General features: G+C 42.8%; 1 protein-coding gene across 1 annotated transcript in view; it reads left to right on the top strand.

Annotated features, from left to right (window-relative positions):
* The window catches only part of PLXNC1 (plexin C1), a 70270-nt gene extending 52333 nt beyond the window's left edge, over nt 1-17937 (top strand). Inside the window, exons 22-31 of the mRNA XM_027732266.2 lie at nt 1223-1400; nt 2608-2711; nt 6914-6968; nt 8004-8035; nt 8124-8231; nt 10176-10339; nt 10784-10931; nt 12697-12837; nt 12928-13002; nt 14680-17937. Coding sequence (XP_027588067.2) covers nt 1223-1400; nt 2608-2711; nt 6914-6968; nt 8004-8035; nt 8124-8231; nt 10176-10339; nt 10784-10931; nt 12697-12837; nt 12928-13002; nt 14680-14784 — 1110 coding nt within the window. The 3' untranslated portion in view covers nt 14785-17937. The remainder of the gene's footprint in view (nt 1-1222; nt 1401-2607; nt 2712-6913; nt 6969-8003; nt 8036-8123; nt 8232-10175; nt 10340-10783; nt 10932-12696; nt 12838-12927; nt 13003-14679) is intronic.
* The last annotated feature ends 3600 nt before the right edge of the window (nt 17938-21537 follow it).

Below are 21537 nucleotides of genomic sequence, written 5' to 3'. Positions count from 1 at the left end.
CTTCACGTGACAGCAGATAAAAAAATGTTTTACATGCTTCCTGTTTTAATGATCACTCTTTCACGGAGTCACACCTGCAGTACTCTCGTTGCAGTCTAACATAAATATTATACCAGAAACATCCAACAGCCAGAAGGGTTCAAGTATGTTTATTTTCCTATGCCACTTGTAGTCAAGTGCCAGCACCTAAAACACTTGTTTTAATTCTGTCCCAGAACATCTCCAGCAGAACATCTGTATCCATGTAGCTGAACAGTGATTTTGCTGCACGGAGCAGGCTGGGGCACTGGAAATTTTTGCTATTATTGCTCGGCACTAGCAGTTCTGTGCCTCATCCCTTTTTCCCTGCCTTCTAGCAATCAATCTGCCTGACCTGATCAGAAATACAACCTGACAAAAACAGTCCCAAGAGATGGTCACCCAGTCTCATTGGCACTTACTTGTAGCCTGTACTCAGCTAGTGTGCAGCCTAGCAGATGAGTTGTGTCCCAGCTAAGAGAAGCTGTGAGCTAAAGGGCAGGGTGATATAACTGGACAGGTTGTATGGGTGTTTGACCTGGACTAATAACCAGTAGAATACAGCACGCTCTGCAGATGTGGACCGTTTTGAATTCTGCCTGCTGCAACATGCTTTCTCTTCACACTGCTTCTGCTCCCACTGCTTCTGTGCTGCCTCTAGAGACACAGCTGCACACAGACAGACACTGACACCTCCAAGGGAGGTGGATATATTTTATGATGTAAGGCACTCAGCATAATCTGCTGGTGTAAATATGCATTTTAACACTACTTCCTATCCACTCAAAATCAATCATCCTCACCATGACTTACTCAGCAGCCTTATCACATCTCCTGTCACTTGCAGTTTTCCTGTTAAGGCATTCATTTTACATAAAAGATCTGCTTTTTTTAGAACATGAATTGTAATTTTTCCTTGTCTCCTCTCTTTTTTTGGTGATTCACTGAAATACATTTGCACAAAAGCAGAAGACAGAATACACTTTTGGAAATATATAGCTATATATATATATCTTTGATTTTTTGAACATGAAGAATTCTAAATGCTTCATTGTGTAATTCCTTCAAATAATCTTTATTTGAAATAACTTTAATAATAAATATGCTGAAAATCTCCTATATGCTGAAAATGTGTCAGGAATTTTTAGGTTTCCCATGCTAGGTGTTCCCTGTAAGTCAGAATAACATGTGTTTCTTTCCCCAGACAGTGAATATTATCTTTGAAAAAGTCCCAGAAAATGAGAGTGGAGATGCTTGTCAGACCATTCAGGTTAATGTTCTGGACTGCGACACCATAGGCCAAGCCAAGGAGAAGAGCCTTCAGGCTTTCTTTAATAAGAATGGCTTTCTCTATGGTCTTCAGCTGGATGAAATCGGTCTTGGTAAGAGAATGTCACTGTGTTGTATTTTCATGGAGTTCACTGGTCTGTCTGTGGAGTTTTTATGTTAGGGATTCATACCTTTGATTTCTTTTAGAGTTCAAACAGAATGTAGCCTTCATGAGGAATTTTGAGGCAAATACTAGATCATTTATGCTACCAGTTAGAACACTGAACCTATATCTGCTTCAATTCTGCAAGGACTTCATCACTGCAGTTAACAAACACATGTTATTTATTAAACATATATAATTTCTATATTCCTTTTCTGAGTTAAGTAAGGTGGCTGGCCCATCCACCTAAATACAGCTGGTTGTTAAATTTCATCAGCAGATGACACATCATGATTATCAAGTACTTTAGTTCCTACCTATTCCTCCTACCTCCTTCCTTCCTTCCTTCCTTCCTTCCTTCCTACAGGCCTACGTTGCCGTCGATCAAAAGAGCCTTCAAATATAGCTTATTTCTAGTCAGATTAGGTTTATATAATAGTTCTCATGTGACTCAAAGTTACCTACAATATCTACGGATGTAAATAAGGCCATTCCAGCAGGCCTTTCCTTGTTGGGTTTTTAAGAGCCCATGGTCAGATAAAAATCTGTAGTTGCCACTATATCACTTCCCATGTGCCCCAGTAGGAAATCTAACAAACTCTACATTGTTGGCATTTGTCACCTCCCGGACTTGCTCCTTAAAATGTTGATATTTCCTCACCTTCTCAGATTCTGTGTTGGCAAGTATTCATAATTTGCTTTCATATCTGATGTCTATATCCATCACCAGTGCTTGACCACCCTTAACAAGCACTATGTCAATGTGTGTCAATCTACAGCTCATTTTAGTGATCTCTTAGAAGTGGCTTGTGGAACCTTTCTTCTAGTCTCAGTGTATCCATAACACCAGGGCACACTTGTGCAGTGGAATAGCTAGATTAGGTGAAAGAACCTCCAAAAACTCTGCCTTGGCCAACACAAAGTGAAGCATCAAAAGCCCGCAGTAATAGAAGCCACCGAGGCTGTCACTCAGAAAAGGACTCAGTATTGTGGGAGTGCAAAACCACCTCCATGTGACCTGGCACAAGGACAGAGAGAAACAGCTCAGTTGGGAGTCACTGGTCAAAAAATAATTAGGTGGTGTTTTTCTTTACAAACATCTGTACAGTGAGAATGCCATTGGAATGTAATTTTTTTCTGTTGCTGTCATACTGCAGAACTTGTGTCTGAGGAGCAGCAAAGAGAATTGTTAGATATTGATGGTTCCTCAGAGGTGATGGAGGATGGGATAAGGAAGTTAAATACCATCGGTCATTACGAGGTAAGCACAGAAGCCATACCAATGAGTTGAGAAGCAGTTTCTCCACAACTTAAATGTGGTCTGCACAGAAGAATCTCAGTTGATCAAAATCTTGAAGAGATAGCTGAGCATCATCAACAGAAAGAAAGAATTGTGTGACAACGTTTTTACCAGTGAGTCATGTCTTCTGTTACTTTTCAGAGGTTTACAGGGCTGCTTGGTTCAAGCATACTAGGTAAACTGTTAATTCTGTTGAGCACTTCACTTAAAACAGCATCTGATTTCTGGCTATGAGCATTGCCTTGAGTCTCTTTGATCTCTGCTGTTGAGTTTGTCTTGCTCCATGAGCAAGACACCCACCTCATTTTTGATTATCTGAACAGGCAGTAGTGATACTTGTGAAATCTCATCAAGAGTCAGAATAAAAAGCACTGATGAATTTGCTCTCTCTTCTCTTGAGACCTCCTGTGTCAGTCAATTTCCCTTTTTCTCTCTGTTTCTGCTTCCGTCTGCTGTTGCCACTTGTAGCATAAGTTTTCTCTCTGCTTCCAATTTCACCTGTAAACCAGTCATTTGCAGTGCTGCAGTAATCTGTCCATCACTGCAACAACACACAAGGCTGCAGCTGGTGGCAGGGCACTTCTGAGTGTAGCACACTGTAAAAGCGTATCAAGCAGAGTTACCTCTCTAAGGAGTTTCCAGTGACACCAGTCAAAATGGAGGGTGGGAGGCTGTGTAAAATGTGCAACAGGTGATTGGCCTGAGGTGATATGGAAGTTCACATTGATGCTTACAGATAGGTTTGGGAAATGGAGGTTATTATGCTGAGTACTTTTAGAAAGAGATCTTTCTTTATGCCTCATTGTTGAATTTGAAAGTCTGGCTCTTAACGTGATCATAAATTTTTATTTATTTAGAAGTTTTGCTGCTGTAGGTCTGTGCCATGCAATGCAGTATGGTGCTGAGGAACCTGAGCCAGCACGGAACATGTTGCTGTCTGCATGAGCAAATAGAGTACCATCCATAACGAAACAAGGACTCCTAGCAGGACTTTGTAGCCTAGGCAGAGCACAAGGCTGCTTAGATATGAAGCCAGCTCATTCAGAGTCACTTTACAGATTCCTGTAGGTGTTTGTAGCTCTCCTTACCTCGTAGGAGTCAGCGGTGAACCCAGATGTCCCGAGTCACAATCCAGTGGCTTAAATACAGCTTTTCCTATGCCTGTCTTGAACTTTGTCTATAGATTACCCTCCTCCACTCCACTTGCAGAGATTTTGTACAAATTAGGACACTGTAGTGTTGCAGTTTGAGTCTATGCAGCAAAGGTCAACATAGATTTGAATCTGATTAGATGTTCGAACTTCTGTCTAATGTGACAGTACCTGCCCTCTTTACCACAGGCAACTATCGTAAGTGCTCCCTGATTTTACCCAGCAGCCCTTTGCACTTCCTGAGCTCATGGCATGCTGTGGGTCATGGGTGTCTATTGGTCACTGTCATCCCTGGGTATCTTTGTCCCACCCCTTGTTGTCATCTGAGGCTTCTGCAGGCAGGTGCAAGCTAGGAGACTCAGTTGTTTTTACTGAGCTGTAACCACACTAATTATAGCTTAGCAACTGCCTTATAAATATTGTGCTGGATATCTCTGTTAGCTATTTTAGTTCTCTTTTTCTGATGAAGTAGTCTACATTTTAGGCAGAAGCTCAGTGGCATTTCAGGCAGTGTGTTAGTGGCAAGTATTAGCCATTAACATATCTAGTGTATTTTCTTGTATGCATATTAATGCAAAAGGGAATGTAAAGGTGTCTAGCTAGCAAGAAAAAGGAACACTGTATATACTGTGTGAGGGCAATAAAATTGCCTGAGAAAATTCCAACTTACATTTCAGCAGTACCTAGAGTTCTGTGGCAAGCCTGAATTTTTCTTCTTGTTTGCCAGCCTTAAATGCTAGAAAGTAACCAGATGTTTGAGACTGGGAGGTACCATCAAATCTTTTTAAGGTACTGGAGCATGAGGGTTGTGTTGTGAAGGTCCCAGAGTCAGCAGTCATTCTTGAAAAAGCAGACTTAGTTTCTACACTGATTTTTAAAACACGCAAGAACGGGTTATTTGCATTTTTGTGTGGTGTCTGTGAAGAGAAGAAAAATCCTCTGTACTATTAGACTTTCGTGTGTCTCTGACCTGTATGCTCTTTTGCTCTAATTTTTTGCTCCTAGTAGTGTTATTGATGTGATTATTTATGAGGTCTGCACTATTGTTTCCATGAGAGTAACCACAAGCCATGACAAGAAAGTTGCTGATTATCTTGACATCCTATTCCCCACGCAAGAAGAGAGCTAAACAACCACTTTCAGATCTGCTGTCCAGTCACAGATCTTCAATTCCTCAACCTGGGACAGCATCACATGTTCCAGGAGCAGGCAGAGCCCCAGAAAGCAAATCTGAATGTGTGATCTAGGGAGCCGACTGGCACGAACTGGATGATAGTGAGGACAGGAGGCCTGGAGAACAAGGAAGAGGTATAGAGCCACACTACTTATCTTCTGTTTTCCAAAGTAGCTGTATTCCATGTTGTCTGGAACTGAAGAGATCTTCCCTCTACCAGTTTGCTCCGGTTGGTGATGCACCTGGAAGAGTAAAGATATTTTAAGGTGTCAATGGGAGCAGCCCACTACAAAAAGTGATTTAGACAGCAGGACACAAAAAGAAGGGCTTTTTTAAATTATTTTTTTTAATTGGATCACACAGAAAGAAACAGCAAGTATGGCTGCTGCAGTAATGATAAAGAAGGGAAAGCATAGTCCACTTAATACTAAAAGCATAATTTGTCCCAGAAATAAAACCTAAAGTGGGGGCTTTGGTTATGGCTGCACTGCAGCAATGCTTCTGGTTCCTGGAGGAAAGCATGGTTCTCCCTGTGAGCTCTGCCCATCTCCCTCAGGACAGGAGCCAACAGCATTGAGCTGCTCTCCTACTTCTTGGAGAGGATATGAAGGCAGCTTATTGCCCACACAGCTCTGAGGGGGTAAGCTGCTGTGTAGCCCTGTTCCTGTTTACCTATCTTCAGGGCCAGGTAGGAGGACTCTCTGGGTGTTCGTTTCACATCACAAGCGAGCCTTAGAGCATATTCCCACTTGTTGTATGGTTTTCAAGTGCACTGTGTTATCTGAAAGAGGTTTGAAACTCAGTATGATAAATGGAATCCCCACAAAAAAATCATACTTATAAAATGGATTGCATTTACTTTCCAGGAGCAAATGTAAGTGCAGATTTTTTTGGCATAAGACACAGCTTTTGATAGAGTATCTTAATGTTTAAACTGGTTTCTCACACCAGGCTGGCTGCCAAGGTTTAAAAAACACTTAAATTGTTTTGGCAGAGATCCCTTCCTAGAACTGGACAGTTGTTTTTGTAATTATAGAGGCAAGTGCACTAGTTCTTGGCAAGACTCAACATTTGACAGCAGAGCAGTGGTGTAGCTCTCAGTGGGAGCCGTTTTTTAGTTACTCTTTGACAATAAAAGCATGGTTTGCCAGTTTGTTTTAAAGATAATACTTAACATTCTGGCAGCACTATAAATTCAGGGAAGGAGGAGGTAGATTTTTCCTAGAAATCCTGTGGTGGTAAGATACAGATCTTGATCTTATGGTGGGTAAATATTTTGCTCAGTTTGAAAATAGTTCTTGGGAGCACCAGGCTAGACCCTCAACATGGCCCCTTTGTAGGATGTGGGGAGAACAGACTGAGCTGAAGAAAAGGGGACCAGAAGAGAATTCATCTTTGTGTGCACCTCCCTGCCTCACTTTCCCATAAGATCCTATTTCATTGGAGCCAGAGAAATTAACCTCAGCAATCTATAGAAAGATGGGTGCAAGAAACAGCACAAAGCAGTACATGAAAATGAAAATGTCCAAATACGGGCTGAACCAGAAAAATCAAAGAAAGGGAAAGATCTTCAAGGCTGGTTCATTGGAAGAGGTGCCTTCCCTCTTCTTAGATAAGAGTTACTTGTTAGGTAAGGCTAATAAACTGCAGCTACTGCCCATGCCTGAAGGTCGAACCCCAGCTGCTGCTGAAACCCGTGCACACCACGGTGAGAATGAAGTGAGCTGGCATGTTCCTGTGCTGCCATGGACTGAAGGAAATGAAGGAGGAAATGAAACTGCTGGTTTCGTGAATTCTAGACTTTTGTTTCAAAATTATATATTTTTTCTTGCTTACAGATTTCAAATGGAGCAACCATAAAAGTCTTTAAAAAGAAATCAAATATCCGATCAGGTAACAGAGGAACTGCAATCTATTTAAACTTTTGTGGAGAATGATTGGGAATGCAGAGAGCTGAGCTGTGACAGGTTCTCTCTTGGTCAGTAGGAGGACAGAAAAATGTACTTGGATTTAGTTGAGCCAAATGAAGAGCCATGTTACCCTGGCTCTGGGCCTCTGGCAGGCACAGTGGGCCTAGGACATGTGAAGGAGGATAGAAGGGCTTACAGTTGTCAGCAAATGATTACTTAGAGATACAGGCTCATAGGCAGGAAGCCCGGGTGACTCAAAGTGCTGACTGTTGAAACCAACACGGGGAACATGCCTTTCTCCGGTGCCCGGAGTTGTATATCACAGACAGAGTGGTGCACTGTCCAGAGACAGGCATAACAAAAAAATGTAATTTTCCTTATTTTCTTGACTGTGTTTCTGAAAACTTTGGCTTGGCTGACAGCAGGTCAGGAGTTAAAGGGTGCTTAGGGGGGGTCAGTTCATCTCACCTACCACTGGGATGCAGGTTGCTCCCACCCAGCTGGTGGCTCAGGGAAGAACTTTCTGTAGCCCCTGGGAAAAACACGCTCCTGATGTGTGGTTCACTTCACCATCAAAGTTAGGAGAGATGTGTGCATCTCACTGGGATGTCATTGCCCTCTCTCAGCAAGGGTTGCTGTTCTCAGCCACTGTGTTCAAGCCTGACCTCAGCCCACCTGCGCTGAGCACTCTTGGAGACTAAACCAATGCAATCATCTCATCTGTTGTCTCTTGTCCTCCTTTCAGAGGAGCTGTGATTGCTGCCAGCTTACCCCCGAAGCAGATATGATGCCCTGGCTTAGTGGTCAGAGCTACAGGTTGGCACTGGGGAGGTGCCCAGAGCCTGTGCATTTCTCAGAGGCTTCCCCCACACTGCAGGCAGGAAAGGATGATGCTTAGTCTGCTTGCTTGGCATCCCGGCATGCACCATGCTGCACAGCCCAGAGCCCAGCAGAACTCACGAGCCTGTAGCTGTGTGTTTTATTAATACCTGTTTGCTCTCTGCTTTCTGTTGTTTAGATGTGGACTACTCGGATGAGCACTGTCATTTGGTGAGTTGAGTCATTACACTGCTAAGTGGTAGATTTAATACTGAGCTGTATTTTTATCTATGTAATCTCTCTAATCTCTTCATGACAGATTTTACCAGACTCGGAAGCAAACAAAGATGTGAAGGGAGCAGGTCACAAAGGAAAGCAAAAATTCAAAGTGAAAGAAATGTATCTCACAAAGCTTCTGTCAACCAAGGTAAACTGTAAAGGCTTTATTTTGAGGGAGGGCTGATGTTGGGCTTGGCTAGTTTGGCACAACAGAAATACAAATTAAAGCAGAAATTGTGCAGACTTCCTGCATGTATATCAAATGTTAAATGAAAAGGTAGCATATAAAATTCACTGCTAACTATAGATTATCACCATTTGCAAAGACACATTGCAGGTTTTCTAATGCTAGAGTTCTAAAATTGTCTATTACTCAGACTCTCTGTCTCCTCAGTAAGCACAACCTTTATTTCTCAGGTTAAAGAAAAAAGGCAATTATTGAGCTAATGGAAAGTGAGTTTTACCACTGAGTCCTATAGAGCAAGAATGATCCTCTCTGGAGAGACAACTTTCAGTCAACAATCTCCCTGGTCTCCTCTAGAGTTTGCTCAGCTTAGAGACAACTTCAAAAGCCTGAGTTTCACAAAATACTGCCTATGAAATGAAATAGTCTGTTAGGGTTTCAAATTAAGCATCTAAAATAACTAGATTAATTTTAAAAACAAGGTCCTTAGGATTTATAATGCAATTACCTAATTTATGCAATCTGCATTCCTTAGGAATAAGCCCTGATTACTCCCTCTGGTAACGTCATCTTGTTTCTGACTTACTCAAAATGGTTATAAAACTCTTTGCAACAGCATATTATTTAAAATATTAATCAGAGCATAACACTGAGAGCTGTCCAGTATGAGAGGCCTTGAAGGCATGATGATTATAGCCTTCTTGCATTTAAAAATCTATCAATCGTTATTTAATTAGGTTGTTGATAGCATCTGAAGTAATTTGGGACACTACCCAAAGTGAAAGTAAAGACTGGTCATTTCTCATTAGCTGTGAAAACTAACATGAGCCCCAGGAATTGCTGGAGTAAACCAGTAATCTCTTATGGTGGAAGACTGAAGTGCAGAAGAAAAGATCAGGCTCTTAAGAAAGTCCTTTTAAAGGGCTTTAAATTAGTCGTCTCCCTCTCGAAAATGAAACACTGCTTTGAACAACAGTGCTCTGATACCCTTCTCTGTGAAATTCCACCCATGATACGCTGCACACCAAAGGAAATTGCATTGCACCATGTCTCTCTCCCTCTCTCTCTCACCCATACATGCACACAGACACAACTGCAGAGCTTACCACTTGAAATGAACTGGCCAGTAGTGCATCAAGACCCTGCGATATGCTTAAATCCTTCTCGTTGAGAGAAGATTGGGCTGAACTGAGCTTCAGAACAGATGTGAAGAAAAAAGGTGCAAAACAGTGTTTTGCTTTGTTTGCCTCTACTTATGAATACTTTATGATTATGTCAGTGAGTCCATCAGCAACCAAGCCCTTGCTTTTGTGAGCCAGATAGCTTCACTTCTGTATCAGAAATACGCAGTTTTCAGTTCTTCTCTCTAGCATTAGTGTCTTTGTATACCACCAATAGCTGTTATGCTAGAATTAGACCAAGTACCAGAGCCACTTGGCTGTGAAGTGTTGATGAGCACATGTGTTGAGTATGTGTCGCAGATGGCACCATGAAGACCAGTGTCCTAGGAAACTGGTTAAACTGCTTTTCCTCACCTCCATCTTACTTTCAGCCACAAGTTTCAAATGCCTTTGGCAACAGTGCCAATAGTATCCCAAGAGTTGATGTAGCCTTTGCTGGACCAAGTGATACCTTCCACCTACGATGTATCATGAAGTTCACCACAACTCCCCTGTTGGCAGAGCGATAGGATGTGTGGCATTTGAAAGCAGCTCATTGCGGTGTATTGTACTTTCATTTTTGTTACTGACTATCTTATTTTCCAATAACCTGTGGCCTTGATGTTTGCCACAAGTATATTGTAGTTTCTGTGTGTGGTTGTCTTGGGACATGCTCAGCTCTCTGAGGTAAAAGATCCTGTTCTTTTCTTGTGTAATAACAAAATGTTCATTGTGTTATTTTTTTCAGGTTGCAATTCATTCAGTTGTTGAAAAGCTCTTCAGGAGCATTTGGAGTTTACCCAACAATAAAGCACCTGTTGCCATCAAGTACTTTTTTGACTTTCTGGATGCCCAGGCTGAGAGCAAAAAAATTACTGACCCTGATGTGGTCCACATATGGAAAACCAACAGGTATGCCTGTGGGACATGCACAGGGGCACATGTGCTTTCGGAAAATGACGTTGCAAAGATGGAATGGGTCATCTGTGATCAGAAGAATAAGATTTTGGCATGTCTGGGAATAAGATGTGGTTTGGGTCTGTGGATCACAGTAATTTTAGTGTGTTGATTTGATACCAATAAAAACCACCATGGCTTCCAAGACTTATAAGACTGCATACTGACTTCACACTCAGAGAGCAGTAGCGGCAGGTTGAGAGCATTATTTGAAAATGGGTGCCTGACTGACGTTTTTGCTCCATAACCTTTGTTCCCTGACCCCTTTTTTTAACATGAATAAGCAACCCTGAAATGTGCTGTTTTCCATGAGTGCAGTGTAATTAAGTACCATTTTAAAGCAGTTGTTAATTAACCTGAGTGGTTAACTTTAAAGATGCTTGTTCCTTCTCTGTCTAGTCTTCCTCTTCGCTTCTGGGTGAACATACTGAAGAATCCCCAATTTGTCTTTGATATTAAGAAGACTTCACATATAGATGGCTGTTTGTCTGTAATTGCACAAGCTTTCATGGATGCCTTTTCTCTAGCAGAACAGACCCTCGGGAAGGTAATGCTGCCCTTCCAGTCTTCTGCTAATTTCTCAACTACTGTCTTTTTCAACTATATAATGATTCAGGCGATGAAGTTCTGGATCTGCTGACATTCAGGGCAAAACTGTCAGTGGCCTAATTAAGCTGGGTTTTTGTTCCTTGCTGGTCTGTCTCCCAAGACTTTGAAGAATTCACAAGGAGACAGACAGAGCTATGAGAATGCCGTATTTATAGTTAACTGCTGCTTGTCTTCTCTGCATAGTGAGTTTACACAATTTGTGGAAGAAGGTGGAAATTGTAAGATCTTAATGAAGTTTCAAACTAGTTTTAAATGAAGGTTGTAAGAGTACTAATATTATTTGATAAGTAGTCCAGAGTTCGTCTGCCACACACTAATCTGCAGAAAACACACACAGTAAGCTGCTGGAAGCTGTAAGAATACTTGAAAAAGCTCTGAAGTTTGAAACAGTTCCTTCCACATTTATTAGCTGCTCCCTTTTTATATGGAAAATTATTTGCTGGAGTACCAAGTCCAGACATCTTACATTCAGAAACTCTTTAGTACAGTGTCCGGAACTCTGAGCACCAGAAATAATTCATTTTTTCACAGGGTATTTTCCTTTTCTTTGGACCAAAGCAGGAAGCATTTGTTCAGGCTCATGCTACTTTTTACCCTAAAAAAATGTATGTAAAAATGGACTAGTTTCATATGTGATCTAGTCCAACTGCTCATCTGTTAGAGGTAAATAGCAAATAATGTGCTTATTTGTCATATTTTAGGAGTGAAGTATCATAAATTAAAGCTAACAAATACATCCCTTCCTTCATGGAAAAACTGCAAATGAGCATGATTGTTAGATTTCTGTGCTTAACATATATTGTGAAGTATTGCTGATAACTGCAGGAAATGTCTTGTGGTCTTTTAGTACTAAAACGTGTTTACTTTTCATCGGTTTTAGTATTTTATCTTTAAATATGTTTTAGCCATTTAGAAAACAAACATTTAAATAATTTCATCACACAGTGGAAACAGTAGTGACAAGATATCACATGGTTGTGTCATTTTTTCCCCAGAATTTAAACCAGAGCAGTGACAGGAGACTACCAGCCCCCACTTTTACATTCTGAAAATACGTTTTCCAAATGGGGCTTTGACTCCTACCACAAACATCAGCACTTATTTCCTCGAATGAGCCTAAAGCTCCCAGATGGGTCAGTGTTGACCCGGATTGTTGAAGTCCTGGGGTGAAAAAAAATCCCTTTGGCTGTGCATGTCTGGCAGTCAGCTCTCCATGCGCTCGAACCACGGAGGGAGAGGAGTAGTAGGGACCAAAGAGTTTTAGGAGGACCTCTGCCAGGACAGGATCTAGGAAGACTCTCTGGTGTGTTACTGTAGGGGAACTTTCAGCAGTACTGCTGAATGCTGCATGTAAACAGGGTATTGGCCTTGGGCCCTTTGGTTCAGCTTTCACGCTCTTTCAGGTCTAGGGATCCTTAAGGAGGAAGTGAGAAATAAAAATGTATCTGTGGAACAAATGGTCACCCCTTCTGATGCCAATAGAAATCATTACATGGTAACTGTCACGAGATACAATACACTACTACTGAGGTCCTGCCTCTGTTTTTCATCTTTGTTTCATAACCTTGGTTCCATGCACATAACCACTGCAAAGAAAAAATGAGTCACACAGATACAATTAGATGCAATTAACTGTGTGGAGGTGGAACCTTAGGAAATCTGTGCTGTGAAAAGTGACAATGCTTCAAATTTTTTCTTTTAAGGAAGCACCAACAAATAAACTTCTCTATGCCAAGGACATTCCACTCTACAAGAAGGAGGTGAAAGCGTACTACAAAGCCATCAGGGATCTGCCTCCATTGACCACTGCAGAGGTTGAAGAATTTCTAGCTCAGGAATCTAAGGTATGGTTGAGAAGCAGGAACTTCATTTGCTTTCATGTTAAGATTTTTTAAAAAGGAGAACTGTCTGACAGGAACTATTTTCTGTTTTAGAAACATGAAAATGAATTTAATGAGAAAGTGGCCTTGTTTGAAATCTACAGATACATAGTGAAATATTATGATGAGGTAAGCACAGCTGCTATGCCTGCTTAACCCTTTAATGCTAACTTACTACCTTAGGCTTGAAAGTGGTGCTTGACAAAGTAACCAAAGGCTGGCCTGGTGTGCAACCTCCTGAGTGCCCTTCCAAAGGCAGCCCCTCCATAGTGCAGCCAAGACTGCTCCTTCCACTGAGCCATGTGGGGCCAGAGCAGTGCAGCCCCCACCCCTCTGAGGAGTCACAGGCCAAAGGGCTGTAAGTGCACCTCCCCTGTCACTGCTGTATTTCACAGAGACACTAGCAATAAAATTCTCCCTGCAGCTTTGAGGAAGTTCCTATATAGTCTAGGTTTCTTGTTCTACTGTGTTTGCAGAGTCTCTGCAAATGCCTGTCACAACTCCTGTGCACACGCTCCATTTCTCTAAAGATTCAGAAATCAGATTAGACTGTAGCACCAGGGCTCTCAATTTAACAGTCAGTACAAACACCTCTGCAGAGCAGCTCAGCCTTACAGCAGGAGGAATCTGCTCCTTTCCCGTCATAGCCCTCTTAACGCTCTGCTCTAATAGCCTTTCTCTTAAAGAGAAGCAGCTGTAGCTTCCAGTGGCTGATATTACTAACAAAAGAAATCTTTTCTCAGCTGAAAGCACTTAGTCACAGGCTACCTCTAAGCTGCTTTCTAAGAAAATCCCTGCCCTCCACTTTCCATGATAGGATTCTCTGCTCCATTTTGCTCTGCATCCTTAACAGAGGCTGCAAGGAGGATGCTTGTGCCTGTGCAAGGACTCAGATAAGAGCCAGCTGGGGGTGTGTTGCCTGAAGGCCTCCTTACCACTTCCAGCAGGTTGTCTGGGTCTCCCAGCAACCAGGCCTTTCTCTCTTTCATCCCCAAGAGCACAGCATCAGCACTTGCTGTAATCATCCAGCTCTCAGTCACCTGTTAGCTGGCTTGCCACTTCTGATCTCTAACATCTCAAATTATCTGGGTTCAGCATCAAATCCTTGCCTCCTAAAAGAAGCTTGGGATGATACTCAGATAATCACACATTATTAAGCTCATCAAAATTGTTGATACAGGAAAATTCAGTGTACTTTCAAGTCTTAGTGCCCATTTTTGGTTTTTTGAAGCTCGCACTGGCTAAACTTAGCCCATCCTTAGATGGAAATCCTCCTTCAGCTCTTCTCCCTCTGGCGTTTGACTGGGAGCAACTAAACCTCCTTCATTGTTTGCTGAGACCTGTCCCATTGTAGAGTTGCCAGCAAAGAGTTTTCAGACAGCAGCGGTGCTCCTTGGCCTGGGGCCAAGTAGGCAAGTTAGAGGAAGAGAGGCAGTTTATTGCCCTCAGTTTATATGACAGAGGAAGAGAAATAAAATATCATTTGCAAATCTTCTCTAGGGTAAAACTGCAGCACTGGCCTTGCCTCACACTTTGGGAGATGAGTATCTGCTAGATTTGTTTTGTTTTTTCTGCTTGGCTCAGGCATTCTTTTGTGGAAGTGTTGCAAATCCTGTGATCAGAATGACTTGAAAGGAAAACTACCAAAATAAAGTGTTAAAGTCAGAAAGGAATGTTTACAGATAGTCAGGCATTCAGATGGATTTTTCTGTCAGCAGTTGTTAGAATATAGAAAAGCAGGCTTTAAAAAATAGCAAGTAAAATAAGCACTAAAAAATTATTTTCTCTTTTGCTAATTGTTAACAGATTGTCAGCAAACTCGAGCGAGAACGGGGGTTTGAAGAAGTCCAGAAGCAGCTCCAGCAAGTAAAAGCCTTATTTGATGAAAAGAAAAAATGCAAATGGCTTTGAGCAGAGCACTGACTCACAGCATCACTATGGGAAATTTTAAATTAGTGCTACTGCTCCTGAAACTGTTTTGACTGATTATATGTACAGGGTTTGAAACATTTGGACACTCTTCTCCACTCTGACCATTCAAGTAATATCTACGTTTGGGAATGAAATACGGGCAGGGTTGCATATTCAGACATGGGCATGTAAAAGTGAATCTGGTGTTGGCAGGGCCAGCATTTTTAGGTACTTGAACACACATAACCCTTTGGTTCAAAAATACTGTCTAAGTAAGCTTTCTGCTTACTTAAAAACAAGGTCGTAGGAGACGTGCAAAATACACTGTAAGTTCAGAGTCGCCCATGTGAACTTGCAAGTTGCTTAGCTCGTTTTTTAAGAGGGAAAGCTGATGTTTCGCTACATCCTTTCAGCAGCTTGGCAAACTGTGAGGGTGAACTCCGGCTTCAGAATACGGGTCAGCTCCAGTTTCCTTCCTTCCAGTCAAATGTTCACTGGTTCCTGTTCAGGGAGAAAAAAATAAACAAACCCCCACATAAATAAAACCCAACAAAAACCTGGCACCAAAGCGACACTTCAGATAAGTGTGTTTAGCAGAAAAAAAGTGGGTCTGAGGTTTGAAGGCCAAATGCTACATGGCAGGACTTATCTTCCTTAGTTTAGAAATTCCATGTGCAAAGTGAAGCCAGCTGCTGAGGGAAAGAGGCGGGGGGAGGCTTTCAGAGAAGGGTGCTGGGCCAACATCTGTCTGTGTTTACATTTCTACCTTTCCATCCTTAAATAAGCTGTGAAACACTTGTGAGCAGCTTCACAGGTGAAACTGCACTGCATCAGAACACTGTTGTGATTTGATGAAGCAGCTGATGGCTGCACTTCGGTGCATAAATCTATACTCAGGTGCATGATCGGCCCATGCATCAATGCTGACAGTCCTGGCCAGGCTTCTGTCTGTGTACAAGGGCCTCACAAACCTGAAGCCAACATGTGGGGGGGGGGGTTCAGGTCAAAGAAGGTTAGTTTAATAATATGTAAGAACAGGAGGACTGGTGTAATCTCTGTGTATGAGAAACTGATACAAATGTGCTCGCTGGGGTTGGGGTGGGGAGGGGTAACTGTCTGCCTTAGTCTGGCTGGGGTTTTTGAGGCTTGGCCGTTTTGAAAGGAAGGAGTCCATTACATTTGCATTGGTGGCTAAAGTCAGCCCAGCTGGAAAGCAGGTGCATGGCTGTGCTGCTGAGATGAGGCTGGTGCAGTGGCTACTGAAAAAAGCCATGGAGGAGCAGCCGTGGCTCCAGCTCTGCTACTGCACCAGCACAGTCCTACCCTCTGCTACAGAACTGAAATGATTTGTCACCATGGACTCTGCTTCTGTCACAGGAGACTCGTATTGAGGCTGTCACGTGCCCTTAGGTTTGAGGTAAGGCATTGATGACACGGAGATAACGTTTCCATACATTTCTGGAGGGATCCACTGCTGGAAGTGAGTGGCCCACAGGAGAGGGAAACACTGTCACCTGCCTTAGCAGGATGTGCCAGATTTGGTACAGGAAGGCAGTGCTGGGACTGTGAGCAGCCAGAGATGGCTGTGCAGGGCTCCCAGGCGGCAGAGCTCCAAGATTTACTGCCACGTGCTGCTGCACTGGGGGAGCCCTGCAGCTGCAGGCCAGCAGTGCTGAAGCTGGCTGGTTTGGGCACAAAGGCTCCCAGCACCTGGTACAAGGTACAGTCCCATGGCACACGGCCGGCCAGCGCCCGCACACGTTAGCCAAGCCTTGGCCGAAGCAAGGCCGGCTGTTAACGTGGAAAAAAGCAAACACCAAAACATGTTGCCTGCTGGTCTGCCCCCTCCCTGCTGTGTGATTGCACAAGTTGTACCTCTTGCATAGCAGAGAGGACAGCCACCAAACAACCCATACTGTGATGGCTTTGTTGTGTTTTTTTTTTTTAATTCAAGTCTTACTCTTGCTATTAAGTTTACACTTTATACTTGATGGAATGTATGGCTTTGTTCAGGAAACTGCACTACAATGTTGCAGTACTTTCAGCAGTTCTCTGCCTGGCACAATGTATTTTGATAGTTCAATTTTAATTGGAAAAAAAACCCAACCCAACCCTAACCTATCTTGCCCTCTGTCCTAAAGGAGTGGATCATGGCTTGACTAGCACTTAAGCTTGGAATACCTGTATGTAAGGGCTTGATTTTTATTATTCTTAATCTAACACTTTAAAGCAGCATCAAATAAATAAAAAAGCACAGTAACTAATATTGAAGGAGAGGCATGAGCGGATTACTCTTTCCAGTGTGAGAGTTCTGTTCCACTTCAGGTGTTTGCTGGCAGTGCATTCAAATGAACTGTGATAGTTTTGTTCAACAGTAACCTTCTGTATAGGCAGAAAAAACAAATCCAACATTTCTGCTTGAAAAGCTGTAAAATATAATCTGTTTGCGTGGGTCTGATCCTGTGAGCTTCACTATATGTGTTTATATTGATGAGGAAATGAAAAATCAGTCCTATTCTGTATTTGTACTACTGCTTGTTTGCTACAATAGCTTTAATGATTTCTAGAGATTAAGTATGTGTTGAAGCAGGCCCTGTAGCTTTACCTACAGCCTGGAATAGGATTATTGCCTTTTATTCAAGCCTCCTAAACAGTGTCACTCTGTTAGTAAACCATTTTTAAGTCATGCTGGGACTTTGTAACCCATCAAGTGGATCTCACAAAGTGATGTGAAGTATAATTAAGTGATTGTGGCTCTTTTGGTAGGTTTGGGTCAGCACACAAAACATTGGCACACCTTCCGTATCTGCCATTTGCCGTTACTGTTACACGGACAAAAAGAAACCTCTGTATTATGGCAACCCAACAGTTCTAATCACATTCTCAGAAATGAAAGCAAACTTCTCTTCAACTTACTGTCACATGTTTACAGGCAAACTGCTATGGCAAACAGTGTATTTTCTAACACTAGCTTACAGAGCATTATTTTGCAGTCATCTAGTTTGAAGGCAAATCTTACTAATGTGTAAAGTAATTCCTGTTGTACAGAAGTTAACCTGTTGTTTAAAATTAATGGTTAAAAAAAAGTGCAAATGACAAATACATGTTGGTGTTTGTATGGGTTTATCTAGAATAAAAGCATTTGGAGGTTAGTTTGATTGTGTACTTTAAAAAGGTTAAAAGAAAGCAAGAACAGCTGGTAACAATCCAATCCAAGGTCATGCAAAGAACAGAGTGGCATCAGGTGAGGAATACCTGCTGCAGCTCCAGCCCTGCGAGGCTGCAGGGCAGAACCATGCAGGTCAGCACAGCACAGTTCCATCATGCTGAAGTTGGGAAGTACAAGAAAAGGATGCTGGGGAGGGGATTGTCTAAAACCCAGTGGCTGCTGAGCAGTGACCTGCAGGGCCTGGGTGGAGGGGGATTCCCAGCTGCCTTCCCACCTGTAGGAAGCAGCAGCAGCTGGATATGCAGTGCCTGCCACACCTCCACACAGCATTCAGGAGCTGCACTACAACTACACCACTTAAAGGCTCTGAGGCTGATGATAATTTTAAAAAGCTAAAAATGTTAAAAAGGAGGATAACCCAATAACCCTTCTTTCAGGAGAAGGTGCTGCAGGGGCAGGAAATTGTCTCTCACTCAAAAAGCCTTAAACCAGCTGGCAAAGGGAGCCCACAAACCTGGTGGTGACGATCATTCTTCCTCCTTCTCTTACACTTCTTCCACCCGCCACATCTTCCCTGGTTTGTATAAACCACTCTCCTTGCCCCCCAACATTAGAGTGCACCTTGTTGAAGCCCACACAGCCAGAGGCAGGGACAGAGACACAAGGCTGCCGAGAGCTTGCTCTTTGCAACTGTTCCATGCTGGTAGATGCTGATGACCATCCCATTTGGCAAAGGTGGCTCAGGCACAGAGAGGTACTTTATACAAATTAATCCTGCAGGAGACAGCAGTAGCTTCTGTTTTCCACAGAGAAGTTTAACAAACTTCCCAAGAAAGGAAAGGACATGGCATTCCCCAATTTAGTGTTCCCACTGAAACACTCCAAACCTTGTGCTGCTCACTCACACGCCCACCCTACCTCCTCCTCCACCGCAGGAGGACAGAGAGGAGAATTAGAGGCACAAAAGGTAAAGATCATGAGTCAAGATAAGAACAATTTACTGGAAACAGCAAGGAGATAAGAAAATGAACAGCAACAGCAACAACTTTAATAACAGTGTACAAAGGAGGCAAACGATTCCCACACGATTGCTTGCCACATGGAGCCTGGCAAATACCCGACCGTGCCGCCACCCTGTGCGACCCAGAAGGGACCCCTTCCCCTGTCCCCAGAAAAGGACGTGAGGTAGCACAGAATAACCTCCATGTCCTAACCATGGCCCCTCCTGGCTACTGCAAAAATTAACCCTGTCCTGACCAGAACTGGGACAAATCATACTTCTGCACTGTATGGAAAATCAAAAATGCAGCCTCTGAGAGGGAAATTGAATCAATGCCAACGTCACCATATGCAACGTAGTTATTCTGCTGACTGTTCCTATAGTCTAACAGCAATACCCTATTATAAGAAATTGCAGTGTATTCTCACTGTCCCAGACTTTTGCTGCAGTACTTTGGGGAAAAAAAAAAAAAAGAATAAAACACCCAAATACAAATAAACAAACAAGACCCAGATAAAATAATTACTACAATTCCAGGAAAGTCATCACTATCCAGTAAAAACAAAATAAAAAATTAATTTAGGTTCGCAAGTTTCTATTACTGAGCTGATAATGAATGGGAAAAAATTTAAATACTTTCAACCTTGAATAAATAATTTTATTGTAGGTAAGTAAACAAATTAGAGTGGCAACAAATGCAAACATATTTTCATAATGTGAAGGCAATTTGTTACACTTATCTCTGCTATATTATATTAAAAAAATTATATCCTATTCCCAATTTAACAATTCAAGAGGCACATTCTCAAGGGTTGCAAATAAAAAGTTTTCAGAACTTTTAAAATCTCATTTCATCCTCTTTATGTCCATGGGAACATCAAAATAACAACCCAGATGTGGACTACAGCATTGTTAATGATGGTAACAGCAACCCAATGTACAGTAACTTCTACATTGAAGAAAAGGATATTAGCAAGTAAGTTTTAAAGGATTTATAAAAAAAAATTAAATTTTTATTTTAAATGGCAGGTATTTTTTCAGCAACCCATACCTTGCTAAATTATTTTTTTCATGGGCTGAGATTATTTCACGTTTTGACTTTGTGGAAAATTACTGAAAAACAAAACTTACCAAGAAGGAGTGCCTGCCTTGGCAATAGTTCACAGACTCATGGAATGGTTAGGGTTAGAAGGGACCAAAGATCATCTAGTTTCACCCCCTGCCAACGGCAGGGACACCTTCGAATAGACCAGATTGCTCAAAAACCCATCCAGCCTGGCCTGGAAGACTTCCAGATGGGGCATCCACAGCTTCTCTGGACAACCTGTTCCAATGCCTCACCACTCTCATAGTAAAGAATTTCTTCCTAATATCTAAGCTAAACCTCTCTTTCAGTTTCAAACCACTGCCCCCTTGTCCTGACACTATGTACCCATATAAAAATTCCCTCTCCTTTTTAAAAGCCCCCTTTAGGTACTGGAAGAATAATGGGGTTTCCCTGAAGCCACTTCTTCTCCCTGGTGAACAAACCCAGCTCTCTCAGCCTGTCTTCATAAGAAAACTGCTCCATCCCTCTAATTGTCTTGGTGGCCTCCTCTGGACTCACTCCAACAGGTCCATGTCCCTCCTGTGCTGGGGACCCCAGAGCTGGATGCAGCACTCCAAGTGAGGTCGCACCAGAGCAGTGTAGAGGGGGAGGATCACCTGCCTCGACCTGCTGGCCACTCTCTTTTGATGCAGCCCAGGACACAATTGGCCTTCTGGTCTGTGAGCGCACACTGTTGTGTCCAGATTTTCATCCACAAGAACCCCCAAGTCCTTCTCCACAGGGCTGCTCTCAATGACTTCTTCTCCCAGTCTGTACTCATGTCTGGGATTCTCCAAACCCAGATGTAGCACCTTGCCCTTGGACTTGTTGAACTTCATGAGGTGCTCATGGGCCCACTGCTCAAGCTTGTCCAGTTCCCCCTTGATGACATCCTTCCTTCTGTTGTGTCAACTGCACTGTGCAGCTTCCTGTGGTCTGCAAACTTGCTGAGGGTGCACTTGATCTCACTGCCTGTGTCACTGATGAGGATACTGAGGAGCATCAGCCCCCAGACAGAGCCAACCCTGAGGGACACCACTCATGACCATCCTCTACCCAGACACAGAGCCACTGACCACAGCTCTCTGGCTGCGCCCATCCAGCCAGTTCTTACCCACTCAATAGCCCATCCATGTCTTTCTAGTCTGGAGATAAGGATGTCATGTGGGACAGTATCAAAGGCCTTACTGAAGCCTAGATAGATGACATCTGTCGGTCTTCCCATGTTGGCCATTGCCATCACTCCACCACAGAAGGGCACCAGATTGGTCAGGCACCATTTGCCCTTGGTAAAGCCATGCTGGATGCCTTGGATCACCTCCTTGTCTTTTATGTGCCTTAGCACGTCTTCTAGGAGGATCTGCTCTGTGATCTTCCCAGGCACAGAGGTGAGGCTCACCAGTCTGTAGTCACATGGATCATCCTTTCTCCCTTTTAAAAAGCAGGAGCAATGTTTCTTTTTTTCCAGTCACTGAGGCCTTTGCCTGAGTGCCATGA

Source organism: Pipra filicauda, unplaced genomic scaffold, assembly GCF_003945595.2.
Source record: "Pipra filicauda isolate LSUMZ 115617 unplaced genomic scaffold, ASM394559v2 scaffold132_size2486313_pilon, whole genome shotgun sequence".
In the NCBI taxonomy this organism is placed as follows: Eukaryota; Metazoa; Chordata; class Aves; order Passeriformes; family Pipridae; genus Pipra; species Pipra filicauda.
This window is presented reverse-complemented; position numbering and strand designations above follow the sequence as displayed.